The sequence below is a fragment of the Mesocricetus auratus genome, unplaced genomic scaffold (assembly GCF_017639785.1).
Source record: "Mesocricetus auratus isolate SY011 unplaced genomic scaffold, BCM_Maur_2.0 Super-Scaffold_100013, whole genome shotgun sequence".
In the NCBI taxonomy this organism is placed as follows: domain Eukaryota; kingdom Metazoa; phylum Chordata; class Mammalia; order Rodentia; family Cricetidae; genus Mesocricetus; species Mesocricetus auratus.
In genome coordinates, this window is record NW_024429196.1 from 80,722,965 (window position 1) to 80,742,395 (window position 19,431).

General features: G+C 51.6%; 1 protein-coding gene across 1 annotated transcript in view; it reads left to right on the forward strand.

Annotated features, from left to right (window-relative positions):
• Positions 1–19,431, forward strand: part of Dapk1 (death associated protein kinase 1) — a 147,996-nt gene that overhangs the window by 120,513 nt on the left and 8,052 nt on the right. The window contains 7 exon segments of the mRNA XM_005078422.4: positions 751–828; positions 8,870–9,070; positions 9,072–9,093; positions 10,051–10,239; positions 13,899–14,096; positions 14,801–14,939; positions 16,893–17,013. Coding sequence (XP_005078479.1) covers positions 751–828; positions 8,870–9,070; positions 9,072–9,093; positions 10,051–10,239; positions 13,899–14,096; positions 14,801–14,939; positions 16,893–17,013 — 948 coding nt within the window.

Here is a 19,431-nt window from a genome sequence, read left to right on the forward strand (position 1 = left end):
TTCATAGTCCAGTAGAGCTGAGATTAAGAATTGCTGGTCTAGAGAGACCCCGTGTGTATCTCAAGAGCAACTTGAGCTGCAGAGTTGTCAGGTGGACAGACTTTGGGTGTCCCAAGCCGCCACAGGATGGCTTACCTCGATAGGCTGATCACGAAGCCAGAGACTTATTTTTCGTCTACTGAAAAGGTGTCTCCGTTTATTTGAAAGTTGATTTTAGGGCTGAATGAAATGCAGCTGAACAGTTGTGTCCGTCTCTTCTTGGCGTGGATGGGGTCCAGCCACAGCTCCTGTCCCACTGGGGGGACTGTGAGCCCACGTTTGTGCTTCCGTGTGAGCCCCGGAAGTACTCGGGAGATGTCCATGGCCACGCTACAGAATGAAGGCCTTCATGTGAAGCCACGGCAACCTTAAAACCAAACTGTGCTAGACTAAGTGTTCTTTTGGAAGGCACAGTGATTACCTGACTTCTGGGTCAGAGACGGGTGCTCGGGACAGTCAGCCGGAGGGCGGGTTTGTGCTGAGCCCGTGGGTTTGGGTTGAGCATCTGTCTGTTGTCACCACAGGATACTTCTGCATCCCCTGCTCTGACACCTCTCTTTCCTGGATTAACACCCCCCCCCGCAGGGAACCAAGCCAGGACATGGTCTTTTACCTGACTTCCTTCTAACCCTGCTGTGCCTGTTTCTTCCTCGAGCTAGCTTGCAGCTCTGCTCTGCAGGGGGAAAGGCACTCATCATCTGTCTTCTACAGGATGGCAAGACGGCTGAGGACCTCGCCAGGTCAGAGCAGCATGAGCATGTAGCAGGGCTCCTGGCAAGACTACGAAAGGTGAGCCTTCACCCGACGTCCCCAGCTTCATTATTTGTTTATTTTTTTTTTTTCTGTGAGAAGTTCTTGGTGTTTTCCCTTGTGAACATTTAGAAGGAGGCACTGGGCCGGGCGGTGGTGGCGCACGCCTTTAATCCCAGCACTCAGGAGGCAGAGGCAGGCGGATCTCTGTGAGTTCGAGGCCAGGCTGGACTGACAGCCTCGAAAACAATACAGAGAAACCCTGTCTCGAAAAACCAAAAAAAAAAAAAAAAAAAAAAAAAAAGAAGGAGGCACTGGGCTTAGGTTTAGTAAGATCCTCTCTCCTTGTCCTGTTGGTTGGCACACATGCAAAAGCACATGTAGGGTTTATTCTACAAGTTGACTGTAAAAAAAAAATGAATTTAGGGGCTGGAGGGGGAGGACCTTAGTGGGTAGGATTCCTGGTTGCTCTTGCAGAGGACCCGGGTTCTATTCCCAGCATCTGCACAGCAGCTCACAAACCACCTGTAAGCCCCATGCTTACAGGAGAGCCACTTTGCTGCCCTCTGCAGGCACCAGGCTGGTAATGCACAGACAGACAGACAGACAGACTGACTAGTTTGATGTTCCCCATCACTGAGCTGGTTTGGTCCCCCACCCCCACCCCGGACCCTTTCTGTGCTGCCCATCCTGTTGTCTTAGTTAGGGTTTCTATCGTTACGAAGAGACACCATGACTGTGTGTGTCGGCAGTTCTTAAATAACGGAAAACATCAAACTGGGCCGTCTTACGGTTTCAGAGGTCTAGTACATTATCATCACGGCAGGTGGCATGCATGCAGGCAGACGTGGTGCTGGGGAGGTAGGTGAGAGTTCTACATCTTGATCCTCAGGGAACAGGAAGTGAACTGTGTACCACAATAAGCGTAGCTTGAGCAAAGGAGGCCTCAAAGCCCCTCCCCCCACAGTGACACACTTCCTTCAACAAAGCCACACCTCCTGATAGCGTCACTCCCTATGAGTTTATGGGGGCCAATTACATTCAAACCACCACACTCCCCTACAGTGGACGGGAAGAATACTGAGGATAACTCTTTCCTTCATTTTTGTCTTTTTAGTTCCCTGGTACCAGGTAAGCTCCTGTTTATCAAATGAGCACTGTGAAGCTCATAAAGGCATAAAATAAGTAAATGCAGGTGTAAGATCTGCAGCCCATTTCATGCATCAAGAGGCTGCAAAATGCCCAAACCCCTTTGGTTAAGATATCTTTTTTGTTATTATACAAAGATGCTCATTATTTCCTATTCAAAGTGTAGTAGCAAAAAATTAGACACCTTAGGTCACCGACACTAATGCATAGCAGATTGCCATAGAGAACAGGATGGTGTTTGGCCTTTATAGATACTTATGAAGAGGTTGTAAGTACAAGAGTTTAATGCTTAGGGTGTTTTTGGGAAGGAGCAAAAGGATAAAGGTAAATTGCACATTTTAACACCCTAAGGATGGGGTGTATAGCTCAATTGGTAGAGATGTTACAGAATATCCAAGAAACCCTGATTATCATCCCTAGTGTGGAGGGGAGCTGCTTCCTGGATTGCTCCCCATGGCTTGCTCAACCTATTTTCTTATAGGACCTAGGATCACAGTGGGCTGGGTCCTCCCAAATTAGTCATTAGTCAAAAAAAAATGCCTCATGGGCATGCCAGCTTGATAGAGGCAAGTCTTCAGTTGAGGGTCCCTCTTCTGAGGTGACTCTTAATTTATACCAATTTGACAAGCACTAAGTAGCACAAATAGCCTGAATTCTGGACCCAGCCCCATGAAGCTCTTGCTGGATGAAGCGGCCCGGTGCTCACCAGGAATGCTCTTCTGCCTTCTCTGCCATACTCCTCAGTAGCTCTCAGCAGGGTGCTCCTGTGTGCGAAGGCCTGTCTTTGCAGAATATTTTGGTACCTGGCTTTCAGGCCCCTGTTGTGGCATCCATTTTGTTCTCCCTTCCGTTGTGAAAACCATAGGTTACCTCTCCACGCCTACCTGCCTGTCTCAGAGCCACTCAAGGGAGAGGTGGTCCTTGGCTTCCTCGCTTTGGGACATTCCATGTGGTCACTGCAGTTATCCAAGGCTGGACCCTCTGTGTGTGTTCTCTCGCCTCCCAGGAATGTGGTTTTTGAATGAAATAAGGGGATTGGCCTGTGGAAACAGGGCTAAAGCCGTCAGTCGTGCCAGCGCCACCAGTAGGGGCCAACACGAGAGTCAGAGGGTCCGTGCTGATTACTGTGCAGTGAGGGCCTTGACACAGGACCTGGGAGTGCTTTGCAGCCTTGCACTCGGGGGACCTCAGGACTCGCCAGGGCCACTAGGGACCCAGGTCAAGGCCAGAACTACTTCTATCTATAAGTAAGAGCACAAGGTGGGGCTGAGCTGTGTGGAGTCTGCACTGGGCCGGTTTAACTATGGAGGGTTTGGAACCTTTTGGTGCTCTCCCCGAGAGCCAGGCATCTATGTGTTGGGGACATCACCCTTAGCTCTTATGGTTAGATGTGGGAGGGGACGCTCACACCGTAAGAGCCTGCAGTCTCTCAGGTGAGTCTCCTCTTATGTGTGGAGCTAGGTCCCAGCACCTTGTGTGGCTTTGCAGGCTCTGGAAGCCCCACAGCTGCCCCCTGGCTGCTCCGTGCCAGAGGAACTAACAGGAGGGAGGTGTCCCTCCTATCGCACACACAGATTTCCTACCAGGACGCAGAGCTCAGTAGTCCCACAACCCACACACCTGGGACTGTGCTGCCTAGCTAGACCTGGTCTCCTCATCTAGATTCAAGGAAGGGCGTGGTTGATATGGCCACAGGGAATGGGGCTGCTTTTCGACTTGGCCTTGAGGTTCACTCCCATCGCCTTTGTCCCTGCAGGTTCTCTCTATATTTATCAGGGCTTTGGGGACTTCACTTGGTTCGTCACATCCATCAGATTTCCCGTGAACCGATATTAAAGACTGCCAGCTTTTTATGCACAAGCGCTGGGGACTGTTAAGCTCACCAGGAGTGAAGAGCACTTGCATAATCAGGATCCCCACTCCTTCCACTGGGTCTTAACCCACCCCCCCCCCCACCCCATGTTCTGGAAGCCTCCGCTCCTATCTGGCTTCTCCAGGTTGCTGGTTGCTTCCTTTGTCCAGCCTGTGGGCTCAGTCGTGTTTCCTGGGGGGAAAGTGAAAGCCGTTTTGCCAGGGGGCAAGTGCTGGAGAAAGAAACAGCTGCAAACGCACAGGCCTGTGGTGTCAGGATCTGGAGCAGAGGCAGGGAACCCCCCAACCCCTGCTGGAAGCCATTGACGGCCAATGTGGTGCTGGGCTTGGCTCTGTGAGCCTTGGGTAAGAAAACAAATGACTAGCTGCCCAGGCAAGTACTTAAAGCAAGTGATGAAAGCTCCTCAGTGGAGAGTGTAACCCATCTTACAAACCTCCCTTCATAACCACTTGGCAGGTTCCGGCTCATAAACCCGCACTCCCTAGTGCTGGGAGGTGTGTTCTCTTAGCAAATGCTGTCCAGCCTGCACAGGGAGGACTTGCCCGAACCTTTGATGCCCTAGGCCTTGCGTGTGGCCTAATCACACACCCACAGACCCAAGGGACACACATTCGAGAGCATCGTAGGACCTGAGAAAGAATGAAATAGCCCCGTTTACCCTAGCTTGCTACTCCCCGTGGGTGCTGGGTGGACAAGCTTCTTCCTGGTCCAGCTACCAAAGGGCTGGGCAGGCTGGGTTTGAGGCCAGGTCTAGTCTCAGAGAGCTTCAGCTAAGAATTCACTGTGATGGAATATAATCATGCTTCCCTCCAAACCAATTAACACATGTAGCACCTTCTAGAACTGGTCTGGAGCCATTCCTTAGGGTAGGAAAACAGTTCACTGGGTTGTTGAAAGCTGCCTTCCAGGAGACCACTTTGGGCTCCTCAGCTTGTCCCTGTTGTGCCATCTAGTGGCCAGAAGTGAAAATGCTCCGACCTCCCATGGAGAGCTATAAAAACTTCTGTCAAGGGAAGGTTGCCTCAAGTCTCTGGGTTTAGATTCTCAGGGCCTGGAAGAGAGGAGTGAGAGGGATCATTCTACAAGATGAGGTTAGATTCCCTCAGGCATGAGAGTGAGGATGAGGTCAGATTCCCTCAGGCATGAGAGTGAGGAGTCTTTGCTTTTTTCTTGCTTTTCAAGACTATGGTGTACTCTGCCTACCTCCGTGGTGAGAAAGTACTCCTGGCTTATCAGTGGTTCTCAACCTGGGGGTCAAACGACCGTTTCACGGGTCACCTAAGACCATCGAAAAACCACAGATATTTGTATTATGATTCGTGACAGTAGCATACTCATTGTGAGGTAGCAATGAAAATAATTTTATGGTTGGGGGGGCACCACACATTAGGAGCTGTGTTAAAGGGTCGCAGAGTTAGGGAGGTTGAGAACCGCTGCTTCCGGGGTCTCCGGCCCAAGGTTGCCGTCTCCCGGTGCACAGAAAAGAAGCCAGGAAAGGGACCTGAACGTAGGCAGGAAGGGGGGTGGTGTAGGGTTCCTTCCGTGGAAAACCACTCCTGTCTGATGTCCCTGGGCCCCCAAGCGAACATGTGCTCGCTTGCTTCGTTACCCAGAGTTCAGGGCCTCATAAAAGCCAAGGTGTGAACTTAGCAAAAACTCTCTTCTTTTATAAAGCTGGATGTGTTGAAGTCGGATACTGATTATCTGGTCGGCATGGGGCTCAGAGATGAGTGGCCGTGGCCTCTCTTGAGAGGCAGGTGGCCTCTGAAACAGAACCACAGTGAGGTGCCTAAGTGACATGCCACACTCCGTGGAAACATAAGCGCACGTGGGGGGGGCTTTTCCTCACTTTCGCACTCCCACTGGCGTTTAGGAGTCCCCACGGCTACTGTGTGTTTGAGACGGTGCCCCAGCCGGCGGGGCTGTCTGTGTCTTCAGTGAGGTGGGCTGCGGATGGCTTGTGTGGCCGTCTGCGCTTGAGCCCCCAGCCCACAGACTGAGAGTCTCCCTCCTGCGTGTCCGCGTCTGTTTCTCCCCTCCCTCCACTCCAGGAAGGACGCAGGGGCCGGTCGGTGGTCGATTCTGCTTTGCTCCAGGTCCCTGGACAACAGTTTTTTCTTTTGGGGGGGTTGTTTTCGGGTTTCCTTATGTGGCGAGGAGGGGAGCAGACACAGCTTCTGTGGGGGTCACCCTGGAGTTCACAGCACTCTTGAGAGTTCACAGCACTCCTTTTGGAAAGGCCATCTTACCAAAGAACGTCTATGCAGATACTTCTCAGTAGGATCTCACCAACAGTTAAGTTGGCAGAGTAGGGAGGAACGATGTGTCTCAGCGTGGACAGGGAGCCCATGACGGTGATCTAGGGAGAGCTTGCCACTGACAACAGGGTTCCTGAGAGCGTGTTTACCACAGGTGCCCATTGGACTGTTGGCATGGCAACTCAGACAGCCTGGCTTCGGGGTTTGAGCCAGGGGCCCAACAGTCTCCGTGCGCAAGAGGCAGAACGGAAATTTAGATAGGTCCAGGAAGATGGCTTAGGAAATAAGGGTGTCTGCCATCAAGCCTTGAGGAACCCGTATGTTGGAAGGAGAGAAGTGTCCCTTATGAGGTGCCCTCCGAGTTCTCTGCGCGTGTGCCACAGCGTGCACACACAAGATAAATAAAAGTAATGAAAGGTTCAAACACGGTGTGAGCCAGCCACCAATTTACCAGATACATGTAATCTTGGAAAACTCTGTGATCCACCCCACCCCCCAGGTGATGTGCAAAACTGTGCTAAATCCTAAGATGACACGGCTTATCAGAAGATTTATCTCATGTGTAAACTCAGAAGTCCCCGGGACCCCAGAATATTCCTCACAGCAGGAGGTATAGAGTGGCAATTGTCTAAAATACATGTGTCTCCCGCTAGTGCCCACTAGGGGGCAGTGTCATCACTGCCAAGAAAGGGCTGGCTCCAACCTATCAGGGAGTTGTATGCCCTTGTAAACGGCAAGGTAATTAACAGGAAAAGCAATGTTGACTCAGAGGGAAGAGGTCAGCAGGGAATGAGCACCTCAGGACTTATAACCCAGCCAGGCGTGTGTCTCGGTGACTGATGGGTACGGGTTGTTTGTTTACCATTCGTTGTGTGCCAGGGCTGGGATGCTCACTCGGCCCCTGGTGTAGAGACTAGAGAGCTCAGTCTGTTGGGGTCATGATGGAGAAGCCACACATGGGCCAAGCCTGCTGGAAACGGAGGTTGCAGGAGGAGATGAAGGACAAAATTGAGTGTTGTGGTGTGCATGGGCATCGGGCTGCAGCAGACGGGGAAGCCCCGGGGGGCCTGGTGGAGGAGACACGCAGTAGCTACATGGGATAGCTTCAAACAGGTCCTCATCAGGCGAAGAGCTGGAAATGATCGAAGGGAGGCAAGTGTTGAAGGCAGGGTGAGACCCGTGACAGGAAGGTTGCCTGAGGACACAGACTTGAGATGGCGTTCCCTCGGGGTGATGTGCCAAAAGCGTCCCATCCAGGGGGCACCTGTGTTACACCCGAGGTCGGTTTGCCCGTATGGCTTTGTGTTGACAGAAGCCTTTTCCTTGCCAGCTGCTTTGGTTTTTCCCCACCAGTCGCCTGGGCTCTGCCGCGTTATAGTCCCCAAATAACACACAAGACGCTGTATTAATTATGAAGCTATTGGCCGTTTGTTTGTTTCTTGCTTGCTAGCTCTGAGTTAAGTATTTAACCCATCTAAGTATTTCTCTTACCGGAGTAAAGGTCTGGACTTCTTATCCCTATGGTGGCTATATCGTGGCTCTCTGTGTTTCTCTTTCCCAGAATCCTCCTTGACTCCTAGTCCCACCTGTCTTGGTTTCCTGTTGGCCAACAGTGCTTTATTGACATATACACAGGACTTCCCCATCATCTCCTCTTTTCTGTCTAAACAAAAAGAAAGGTCTGAACTTTAACATAGTCAAATTATATATAACAGAACAGCTATCAAGCAAGAACACAGTTACAACATTTTGTCTATCAACATTTAGCAAGATTTAAAGAAAATATCATCCATCCAAAGTTTTATATGTAGCTTATCTTTTATCATAACTAAGGAAAACTATGATTATAACTATCTGCCTTCAACTCTATCAAAGACCACAGAAGAATAATACATAAACAATAGGATTGACAGAGACATCTTGCTGCCTGGGCGGTCACCTGAAGTTTCTCTGTAATGTTGGGGCATCCATCTTCAGCCCATAGGCCACTTTGTCTCTTTGAGACTGTGGATCTGACAGCCTGAACTCCCTGGTTCTCAGCACTGAGCTGAGCACTCGGAGAACGCCGTGTTTATGGCTGAGTGAGTGAGTGAATGTGAGCACCGTCCTGTACTGGGGAGACTCATACTTCTCCCTACGGGCACAGCGAGACCACTCTGCTGTCCTTCAGACCCTCCCACAGCCTGCTCCCCCGGCTCCTGCTGACGTGGCCACAGCCAGACCTTTCAGACATACCAGAACCTGCTTGGACCCTCCTTGTGAAAGGAACCAGAACTTTCATTCTAGTAGAGACAGACCTGTCAGTGGCCCTCAAGGAAGCACCTCACAGCCCAGAGAGGGGCAGGCTCTACCCTCTTGTGCTGTGACGGTACCAACAATGCCTCAGCCTCCCCACACAAGGAGCAGGCTCCTCCCTAGCTGGTCCGACAGGGCTCATCTTATCTCATGCCTAAGTAGATGCTTCACAGGTTTTCCCACCCCAGTCTGTTAGGATCCGGATGCCTTGGAAACAGGCAGAGACAGAGAGCAGAGGCTGCCAGGGGCTGAACAGATGGCGAGGGGGGGGTGACTGCTAACAGGAGGGGGTGTGACAAAGGGATTGAGGTGGGGGAGCAGAGACGGTCCCCCACTTCAGAGCATTGCCCTGTGTTTCCCCTGAGTTTAAAAACGTTTCTGTGCAAACAGCAAAGACCCAGGACCCCGGAAGCCCAAGGCCCATGGGGTAGAGTCTGTTCAGACCTTGACTTTCCCCCTGACTGAGGTTGTGTGTGTGTGGGGGCTGTTGTCATTCCTCTGTCAGGATACACACAGAGGACTCTTCATCCAGCAACTCCGGCCCACGCAGAACCTCCAGCCAAGAATCAAGCTCAAGTTGTTTGGCCACTCGGGATCTGGGAAGTCCACTCTGGTGGAATCTCTCAAATGTGGGCTGCTAAGGAGTTTCTTCAGAAGGCGCAGGCCCAGACTCTCCTCCACCAACTCTACCCGCTTCCCGCCCTCCCCCCCTGGCCTCTAAGCCAACAGGTAAGGAGCTCCAGGCGGGGATAGCCACACCTCCTGAAGTTGCCCGGGCTTTGCATTCTCTGGGGATGGAAGATGCCTGGAGGCAAAGGCTGAGGTCCCAGCCCAGATGCATCACCTCCTCAGTTACCATTGGGGCAGGGGAGGGGGGTATATATGCACAGTGCTCCTGAAGTGAGACAAGCATGGATTGGGGGGGGGTCTGAGTTCACACACTGGGGTGACTCAGGCTGGTGGGGACTTGACTTTCCAAGGAACTTTGCCCCCCCCCTTGTCAATGGCTGCCTCATGCCTCAGTCTGTTTTGTGGCCCCCTTCAGGGGCTGTAGCTGTTCAGCCTCATGGGAAGAATTCTTGACCGTCCACCTAATTGGGAAGTTGCAGGTTCTCCCTGCAAGTCCGCCTCCTGTTGCCCCTAGAGGGCAGTAGTCAACAATATTTTTTTCTCCTCCTGTGATTTCATAAGCCTATTAACTTTTATCCTGCTATAAACAAGCCCGTCCCGGCCCGTTATCCTTGCCACGATCGCTTAACCACTGACGCGAAGGGAGGAAGGCTCTCCTGCCAATATCGCCTGCCCTCCTCTGCTAGCTTCTGTCCACAGCCAGCTAAGCATGTCCACTCCTGTGAAGGTGGTTGTCCTGGGCATGGGTGCTGGGCAGGAGACATTCCTGGGGGTCCCCAGTACACCTGTGCGGCTTGGAGGCACAGGCGCCTAATCCCCGCACCCTGCAGTCCGTCTTTCCTTCTTTCCTTCCTTCCTTCCTTCTTTTCTCCCTCCCTCCCTCCCTCCCTCCCTCCCTCCCTCCCTCCCTCCCTCCCTCCCTCCCTCCCTCCCTCTCTCCCTTCCTTCCTTCCTTGGACCCAGCTCTCCCTAACCACCCCCACCATTCCCCTCCCTGCCGGCCGCCTTGGGATTCTCACGCCTCCGTGCCCTGAGTCCCATTCCTTCTGCCTACAGTCTCAGTGAGCATTAACAACCTGTACCCGGGCTGTGAGAATGTGAGCGTGAGGAGCCGCAGCATGATGTTCGAGCCGGGCCTCACCAAAGGGATGCTGGAAGTGTTCGTGGCTCCGTCTCACCACCTGCACTGCTCGGCCGATGACCAGTCCACCAAGGCCATTGACATCCAGAATGCCTATTTGAACGGTACGCCCCGCCTACCCTGAGGGGAGGGGCTTGGGTTTTTTTTTTCTTTCACAGGGCTTCAAGTCATTAACCAAAGGCAGCTTTTCCCTAATCAGTATCTGCTCCAGCCCAAGAAAGCCCCGTGCAGGCTAAACATGGCTGGCTGACGCACTGAAAGCAAAACTGCATGGTAGGAGGTAGAAGCACCCAGTAGGCACCTAATAAATGACTGACTGGGCGATTGGTGCCTTTTAAAAAGTAGAACTGAATGCCTGCTTAGGTGGGGGATCTAATGGCATGCACAGACCGTCATTGTCTGATGAAGCGTTTAGCACGTTGACAGTCATGCCTAATGCTGTGGCGTACACACGGGGAATTCTCTGAGTGTTTTGTCATTGTCTGTTTGCCTGTGAGACAAGGACTTCCTTGTGACCTGGGCATGCCTCAGTGCAGCACCCCAGTGACCTCATTACCTCCCCGCCACCACGTATCAGCACCCCCACCTCCTGGCACCCCACATTGTAGGGCAGGGCTCCTGTGCATCAGCCACACCCAGGCCCCAGTATGCGTTTCCGGCCTCTGAGGTTCCTGTCCCCATAGTGCAGCCATTCCGTTGTTATAAGTTCCAAACTCTTACCTCAGAGCCCAAGTCCAAACGGGCATTATGGCGGCGCGTGCCTATACTCCCAGCACCCGAGAAGAGGCAGTAGGATCACCACGAGCTCAAAGCCAGCTTGAGCTGGAGAGTGAGACCCTGTCTCAGAAACACAAAGAAAAAAAAGGGTGCATCCAGGTCTCAGCTCAGACTTAAGCTCCTTGCAGCTAAGAACTTAATGTGAGTCGAATAATGAGTTGGCTACTCTCCCTATGATACTGTGGTGTGTGTATATGCGTGTGTCTCTGTGTGTGTGTGTGTGTGTGTGTGTGTGTGTGTCTGTGGTGGTGGTGGTGGTGTAAGACCAACCTTCCAGGTCCAAAAGGAAGACACAGGAAGAAGAAAGGCTAGCTCACCCAGGCGGAAGTGACTCCATCAAAGCAGACATCAAACCGTAGTCCCCAAGTCCAGCAGCATCTGCTGATAGTGCAGCTCTGCCTTCCCTAATCCCCGGCTGCAGCGCACCCCATGAGTTCATGAGGTGTTCTAGTCCCTTCCACAGGTGTGCCATTGTGGCAGCCCCTGCCTGGTCTCTGGGCTTTTCTTTGAGATTTTAGTGATTGCTGCTGGGACCCACAGCCCTTGAATATTCTGCAGAATCAGCACCGTGCGTGTCTGCTCCCACACTGAGTGCACGCGTACCGTTACTGGCTGCCCACGGTGTCTCCGCATAAAGCACAAGTCAGAATCCTGAGTGGCTGGGCCGTGAGCTCAAGAGGACTGCCCATTCTGTGGAATCAACCCGCCCTCCCCAGCCCCTGGGCCTGTGATGAGAGTGGCGGGTGGCCGTGTCTCAAAACTCTCCCGAATTCTGTCCGTCACCTAGTTCCAAAGCGGACTCCCTTTGTGGGCATGGCTACAGTAGTGAACCCCCTTGTAGGTATCAGTATCCTGACACTCCATCATTATCTGCTCCTGTCACTCAAATACTGATGTTGCTGCGCACTTTACAAAGGAAGGAGAGGAGCTGAAAAGCCAGTATCAAGTGGCCCCGTCGGCTCCATCTCTGGCGAGGGCCCCCTTTGTGTCATATACATAGCATCCCTGTCAGGGAAGGCTAAGTGCTGACCAGTCTCTCTTTATCCCACTCTCTAGGCACTCAAGTCATGAGGTGTTAATGTCTTCCAGGGCCTTGCGCCTGATCTCTTCCCATCATGCCCCATTTCTCAGCCATCCCCGTCAGGTCCCTGGGGATGCAGCCCCGTAGCTCACAAATCCTCAGTGGGGGGGGGCAATGATACAGCAATGTGGATGCCCAGAGAACGTCGGAGGGGTGCAGTTTTAATGAGCTACTGTCCTGTCTGCCATGGGAGACTTACAGAGGATAGCGGATACCGTTGTCATGTCCAGGTGCGCCTAACCCTTCGACGCCAGTGACGTGACATTGTTGTGTGTGTTGAGCCACATTCCGAGCTGTACCTGAATGCAGCCCACGGGCCACAGGTTAGACCCACTGGTGAGGGCCCTGTGTTTACCCTGTGCCTAGTGGGGGAAAAAAAAAACAAACATATCACATCGCCTGAAGTGGTGATTGCTTAACACCAGCCCAGCTTGGGAATCAGCTGGGAAGTCTGTAACATCATAGACCTATGGGTCCTCCAGGGCTTCCCCAGAGGGGACCAAGTTTGAGAGATCCTGGTCTCAGTAACCGGGATTAAAAGCCCATGTCTACTTCCTCCATTTCAAGCTGTGTTTCTTCCCAGCTTCCCAGGACAGAGCTGGCCAGGCAGCATACAGAAGGGAGGAGTTTGTATTTGGGACTCACTGTAGAAATCCCCACCACAAACCAGGTCTCTGGTTGGTTCTGCACGTCCTGTTTCTGTTCCGAGAACTTTCCACACTATGCTGAGCCTCCAGTTATAGGGTGTGTGTGTGTGTGTGTGTGTGTGTGTGTGAGTGTGTGTATCTATCTTCTTTTTTTTTTTTTTGGTTTTTACGAGACAGAGTTTCTCTGTATTGTATTGGAGGCTATTGGTCCAGCCCGGCCTCGAACTCACAGAGATCCGCCTGCCTCTGCCTCCCGAGTGCTGGGATTAAAGGCGTGCACCACCACCGCCCGGCGAGTGTGTGTGTGTATCTAAAATCACGTGATTCTGGCTGTTTGGCTCATTCTCTGGAATCTGATGGGACTGATCTCTTCCTTCCGTGACTGTGTTGGGCAAAGCCTTCCCGCCAGCCTGGTTCCAGAGCCGCATCAGTCCCAAATGAACACACAGGAGGCTATATTAATTATGAAGCTGTTGGCCGTTTGCTTGTTTCTTACTGGCTAGCTCTGACTTAAGTATTTACCCCATAATTGTTAATCTAAGTATTTCTCTTACCGGAGAATAGGGTCCAGACTTCTTACCCCTATGGCAGCTACATGATAGCTCCCTGTGTTTCTCTTTCTCAGAGTCCTCCTCGACTCCTAGTCCCAGATATCTTGCTTCCCTATTGGCCAACAGTGCTTTATTGACATATACACAGGACTTCCCCATCATCTCTTCTTTCCTGTCTAAATAAAAAGAATGGCTTTAACTTTAACATAGTCAAATTATATGTAACAGAACAGTTATCAAGTAAGAACCTAGTTACAATATTCTGTCTATCAACATTCAGCAAGATTTAAAGAAAATATCCTCCATCCCACTCCTGACACCAAAATGATGCTGCAACGATAAACGGCACACTCGTTGAGGGTGTAGGTAATGTGAAAGGGGAAAATATCAAAGTTTGTTTGTGTACGCTAACACTTCCACGTCTGCATCCAGCCCCACACACCTATAACACACAGATATATCTGAGGGGGATTCAGAGTACATATGCCGTAGATCTAGCCAAAGCCATCTTAGTGAGAGCCTTCAGGAGGGCATCATGCAGACACAGAGATGGGAGGGGGACAGGCCTAGAGCACTGGATCCGGACCTGTGCATACGTCATTGTGCGCTCACACGGACACATGCGGCAGGTGTCACGAGCCCCGCGCAGGGTCCCTTAGAATGCCAACCTAGTGTTTCCTGACTGCAGCCTTGTTTTCTTTCTGAAGGAGTCGGCGATTTCAGTGTGTGGGAGTTCTCCGGAAACCCTGTGTACTTTTGCTGCTATGACTACTTCGCTGCCAATGATCCCACGTCCATCCACGTCATCGTTTTCAGCCTAGAAGAACCCTACGAGATCCAGCTGAACCAAGTGATTTTCTGGCTCAGTTTCTTGAAGTCGCTGGTCCCAGTTGAAGAACCCATAGGTGAGCGAGGCCCTTCCTTCTTGGCTCCTGCAATGCTTCAATTGGGGTCCTCATGCTGGCCACACTCAGACCCTACAGAATCGGACTCCCCTCCGGGTCCTGAGCCATCCTCGACAGCCGCCTCTCAGCCCTGCTGCACTTCAATCACCAAGGTGGTCATTGCTGAGCTCACAGTGCAGTCCTCTGCTCTGGCCGTGGCTCTTGATCCCTTCTGGAAAGTACCAGGGTGCTCATCAGCAGAAGGGGTCATTTTTTCCATCTGCAGCCCCGGTGACAGGGCCCAGGTAGTGCGCCTTAGCACATTTTCTAGAGGAGATGGTGATGGAATAACACTCCTATGAGGAGAGGCCCTGCCCGTGTGAGTTGGAGACTGCATGTCTCTGGGCTTTCTCCAGTGTGTGGTTGCATTCAGAAGGCTTTCTTTGTTCCGGTGAGAGCTGTCCCCGGTTGCAAATGTCCCCCTCACATGTCACATCCTTTAGGGAGCCCCTGAGAGCTGCTTCCTGTGCTACAGTCTGCCCTGGTTTCTGCTGGGAACACCAGTGGAGGATCTGGATAGCGCGGCGGCACGCACTCGGGTCTGTGGGCAGGCTGCACATCACCTGCGCAGGCCGTCTAGGCTTGAGGGCAACACATTCCCTCTGGGGCAGGAGAACCAGCCGGGGAGGAGGTCAGACTCTCAAAGGGTGCCCTTTCTCCCTCAGCGTTTGGAGGCAAGCTGAAGAACCCTCTCCGAGTCGTGCTGGTGGCCACACACGCTGATATCATGAACATCCCCCGGCCCGCTGGAGGCGAGTTCGGATATGATAAGGATATAGCCTTGCTGAAGGAGATCAGGAACAGGTGAGGGCGGCCAGCTGATGGGATGGGATGAGTGTGTGGACTGGGGAACCAGGTCAGGTGAGCGGATGCAGCAGAGGACGTGTGGCCATGCTGGGTTGGAGTAGGGTGGAGTAGGAGAAGGAGCTTTCATCTTTGATCGATCCTTTGTTGAATTTTTCATTTCCATCAAAGCAATGAGAGTTACTATTCCTGAAATGCCAGAAAATAAGCAACAAGGAGAAGAGGAGGTCAGGGGCCAGACACACAGACACACAGACACACAGCTACACAGCCACCCAGACACCCAGACACACAGACACACAGACACACAGCTACACAGCCACACAGCAATCAATCCACAGAGTAAGAGTACGATTTACAAAAGTAAGAGAACAGGAAAAGCCCAAAGGGTGTGGCCACTACTACAAGTTCACTGTCAAGGCAAGATGCCCCTGCAGATGATCACCCATGCAGTAAGCCTTGCTAGACACAGAGAGAACATGGTGAGAGGCCACAGCCTGCTCTCACCTTCCCACCCAGCGCCTACGCGTGGAGGTGACCTCTTTTCTCAGGCTTTTGGGATTTACATGGTTAGCACTCGGATCAGTATTTCCCAGCGTGTAAATTGCAGACACCCGCTGGGTTATAAAATTACTTCGATTAGCAACCAGGTCCATAAGGGGTTAGGGTGGAATGGAACGGAAAAGAGCAGAGTAGGAAAGACCTGTCGGAGTACTTGTCTGTCAAGGATTATCGTATAAGGCCTTTGTTTCTCTTTATAAAGGACTGGAGGGAAATGTGACTTTTGAGTTAGAATCTGTTAGTAATTTTTGCTGCCGTGATGGTGTACCAGAAGTTGGGTAGCTAGTAAAAAAAGGTGCACTTAGCTAAGAGATTAGGAGTCAAAAAAACGTTCAGACCCCATTTTGTCAGTCTCGTGCGGATCCCTTGCACATCACTTCCTGGTGGATGGCATCATGGTGGAGAGCTGGTAAGGATAGGTGTCAGGGAGGGATTTGGGATTAGACTCTCTTGAGACTTCGCAGACCCCGTGGAAGCTACCGTAACCCCTTGGCGAGGCAGCACCGCTGGGGCTTGCAACCTTCAGTTAAGCCGACCCCATACACACATCCCCCCCCAGTGGACAGAGCCTCTGTGACACAGGAACCCCTGGGGACAGACCTCATCTGAACCGTAGCACGTTCCAAGGCTCCATCAACAGGTTTGAACTCGAGGGCTGGAGAGGTGGCTCAGCAGTTAAGGGCACTGGCTGATCTTCAGGAGGACCTGCGTTTGGTTCCCAGCGCCCGCACATGGAGCTCCCACAATGGCTCCAGTTCTAGGGACTCCTGTGCCCACTTGTGGCCTCTGTGGGTACCCCAACACAGGTGGCACGCACACACACACACACACACACACACACACACACACACACACACAAGTAGACATTTAAAAAAATGAATCTTTAAAGCATAAAATCTGAACTTGCAGTTTTCTGTAACATGCCAGCTCTCACCCAGGTCTTGAGTTACCAATGAGAGATACTGCCTGTCTCTTCTTGCTAGGCAGAGAGGTCTTACATGAATTTTTTTTAGATCAGCAGTGTAACTCTCTTGTTCTGTTTATGATCTTAGCCTTCCATCATCAGCAGCGTTGTCTCCCCCCATCCCTTGGAAAGTGAACGCTTGAGCCTCTGCGTCAGGAGGCTCTGACATCCTACGTTCCTTCCTCTACCTGTGCTGAAACCCCACACTCCTGCTTGTAGGCTATGAAGAGTGCACCGACATCCCACACACTGAATCAAGAGGGCCCAGCAGAGTCCACCCAGCAGCAGAAACAGAGAGCTTCTTGGGGGTCCCTGGGACCCTCTCCCCCTTTCCTCCCATCTGCCTCTGGGGCTAGTAGGAACCGTGCCCCTCTTTGGGAAAACCTAAGGTTGAACCGGGGCTGACGCGGCCCCTGCTTTTGCCGTAGGTTCGGGAATGACCTTCATGTCTCAAATAAGCTGTTCGTGCTGGATGCAGGGGCGTCTGGGTCTAAGGACATGAAGGTTCTTCGGAATCACCTGCAAGAAATACGGAGTCAGATTGTCTTGGTGAGTGCATCAGTGTGGACCAAGGAGCTGGCCCCCCACTGTGCTGCCCTCACTTTGGATAGGTTGACAGTATGAACCAGGACTAAGGTCTGTTTGCAAGTGACATTCTCCTGTTACTCTGCAGGAGGCAGGAAGAGAGAAAAACAAACAGGTAGGAGGAGGAGAGAGAGTTGTTATGGGCCAGAGTGAACCATTTCAGAGTCTTATTGAGTTCTTACAGTGTTTCCTGGTTTCTTTAAACATAACATTTCTTCTTATAAGTTAAACTGGCAGTTCTAATCGGGCTTTATTTTAGCATGTGTAGCAAATTCAGAAAAGAAAGATAGCCACCAACAAAATTAACTGAAGGATGTGTGCTAACAGACAAGAAGATTATTAGATGAGGCTGTGTTCACGTTGCAGGTAAAACATGAAGGAGTATTGCCTTTTCCCCCAATGTAATACAGTTCTACCCAGAATATGAATGGGATGGAGGACATTGGGATTTTCATCTCGAAGTGGAAACGGGAGGGGAAAACATGTTTCACGGGTCTTATAATGAAAACAGTTAAGAGCAGCTTAGGGGGTGTCCCCAGAGATCACAGTGTCCACAGACAGTCGCTAGCAAACCCGGAAGCTGAACCGAAGAGGTAGCTGAGTCTGTGAGTGCACAAACGTGAAGGCCTGAGTTTGGATCCCTAGTACTCATAAAAGCTAAGCATGTAGGGGTGTACTGTAGTCCCAGCACTGGGGGTGGCGGTGGTGGGGCAGGGTGGAGACGGGAGGATCTAAGAAGCTTGCTGGTCAGCTACTTGGTCAATGAGTAAGTCCCAGTTTTGGTGAGGGAGCCTGTGTCAAAGCTAAGGCGGAGAGCTGATGGGGATGTCTTCAGTACATGATGTTTCGTTTCTCTTATTGGCCAATGAGGCAGGATGATAGGTGGTTCTAGGAGACAAGGAGGATTCTGGGTAACGTAGGCAGAGTCAGTCAAGATGTAGGTCACCAGAGAAGTAACAGGTCCCCCAGATAAGATAAGACTACGTGGAAATGCTTACATTAATAGAATGGGTTAATAAGACAGAGCTAGCCAATAAGAAGCCCAAGCCAACCGCCAACAGTATTATAATTACTATAAGTCTTTTCTGTTCATTTGGGGCAGATGAGGCTCTGGGGACCAGGCTGGCGGGAAGAATGCCCATAACAAAATGCCACCCAACAGTAGGCATGGACCTTTGACTTCTGCGTGTGGGCACACATGTGTGCGCGTGTGTTGTGCGCACACACAGATACACATACACCTGTCAAGAACGGGAGGGAGGGAGGAACAAAAGATGTTATTTCAGTTTAATGGGGAAAATGGTTACTTATTAAAAACAGCACAACTGGTTATTTGCTTGGAATGAAATAAGTTGGACCAACTCAGGGCATAGCCCCAAAGCAGATGGGTTAAAGCTTGTAAATGCACAGCTGTAGAGCAGTGAGTATCACTGGGTGGGAACTTGGGAGAATGTGTGTTTAAAATAACTCGGGATCCTTCTTAAAAGTTTTCAGGGGAATCATTCCCGTTTAAAAACCAGTATGTTATTTCTCACCAGAAAAAAACGTCTTGCAGTATAAACTGACACAGAGATGAGATCTGTCTGTGACAGATGGAGGATTCCCTAGAGAAAGGCTGCTAAGGGGGTTAAGAGCGTCATGGTGGAAAAGGCTGAACAGCCTCAGGGAGGGGCCCTTTGCCCCGAGCGGCCCAGTGGGGCTGCCCTGTACCCTGTGTCCTCTTCCAACACCCATGCCCCTGTTTCTAGCGCTCACTCCAGGTGTGTTTTCAGGATCCCCAGAAGACCCTCGCCTAGCAAACACACCTGCCCCTGTGCCTCTCAGACCCTTGCTCTCCTGTTGTGGTGGCACCATGTCTCAGTTGCCTTATGGGGGTAGTCTGGCCGGCCTGGTCCCACAGGTCAGCAAGTTGTGATCTGGGGACAAATAGTGAAGACACCAGCGTCTCCTCCCACATCTGGATCGAGGTGCCTGTCCTCCCTCGTGTGTCAGGGAGCCTTTGAATTCTCTGGGCTTGAGTATGGCATCACCAGCTACTTTGCCGACCAACCTCCGTCCAAGACCTGAGGTCATAGAGGAGACGCCCTGAACAAACTGTCTCCATCCTTGCCAGTTTTGCTTTTATTTTCCTCCATTTTAAATTTTGCTGTCAACTTTCCCCCTATTTTATGTGCATGAATGTTTTGCCTGCATGTGTATGTGTCCACAAAGATCAGAAGAAGGCGTCAGATTCCCCGCAACTGGAGTTAATGGACGGTTACAAGCCACCATGTCGATGCTGGGAATGGGAATCCCAGTCCTCTGCAAGAGCAGCAAATGCTCTGTAAACCCCAGAGCTGTCTCTCCGGCCCCCAGTGCTCTGTAAACCCCAGAGCTGTCTCT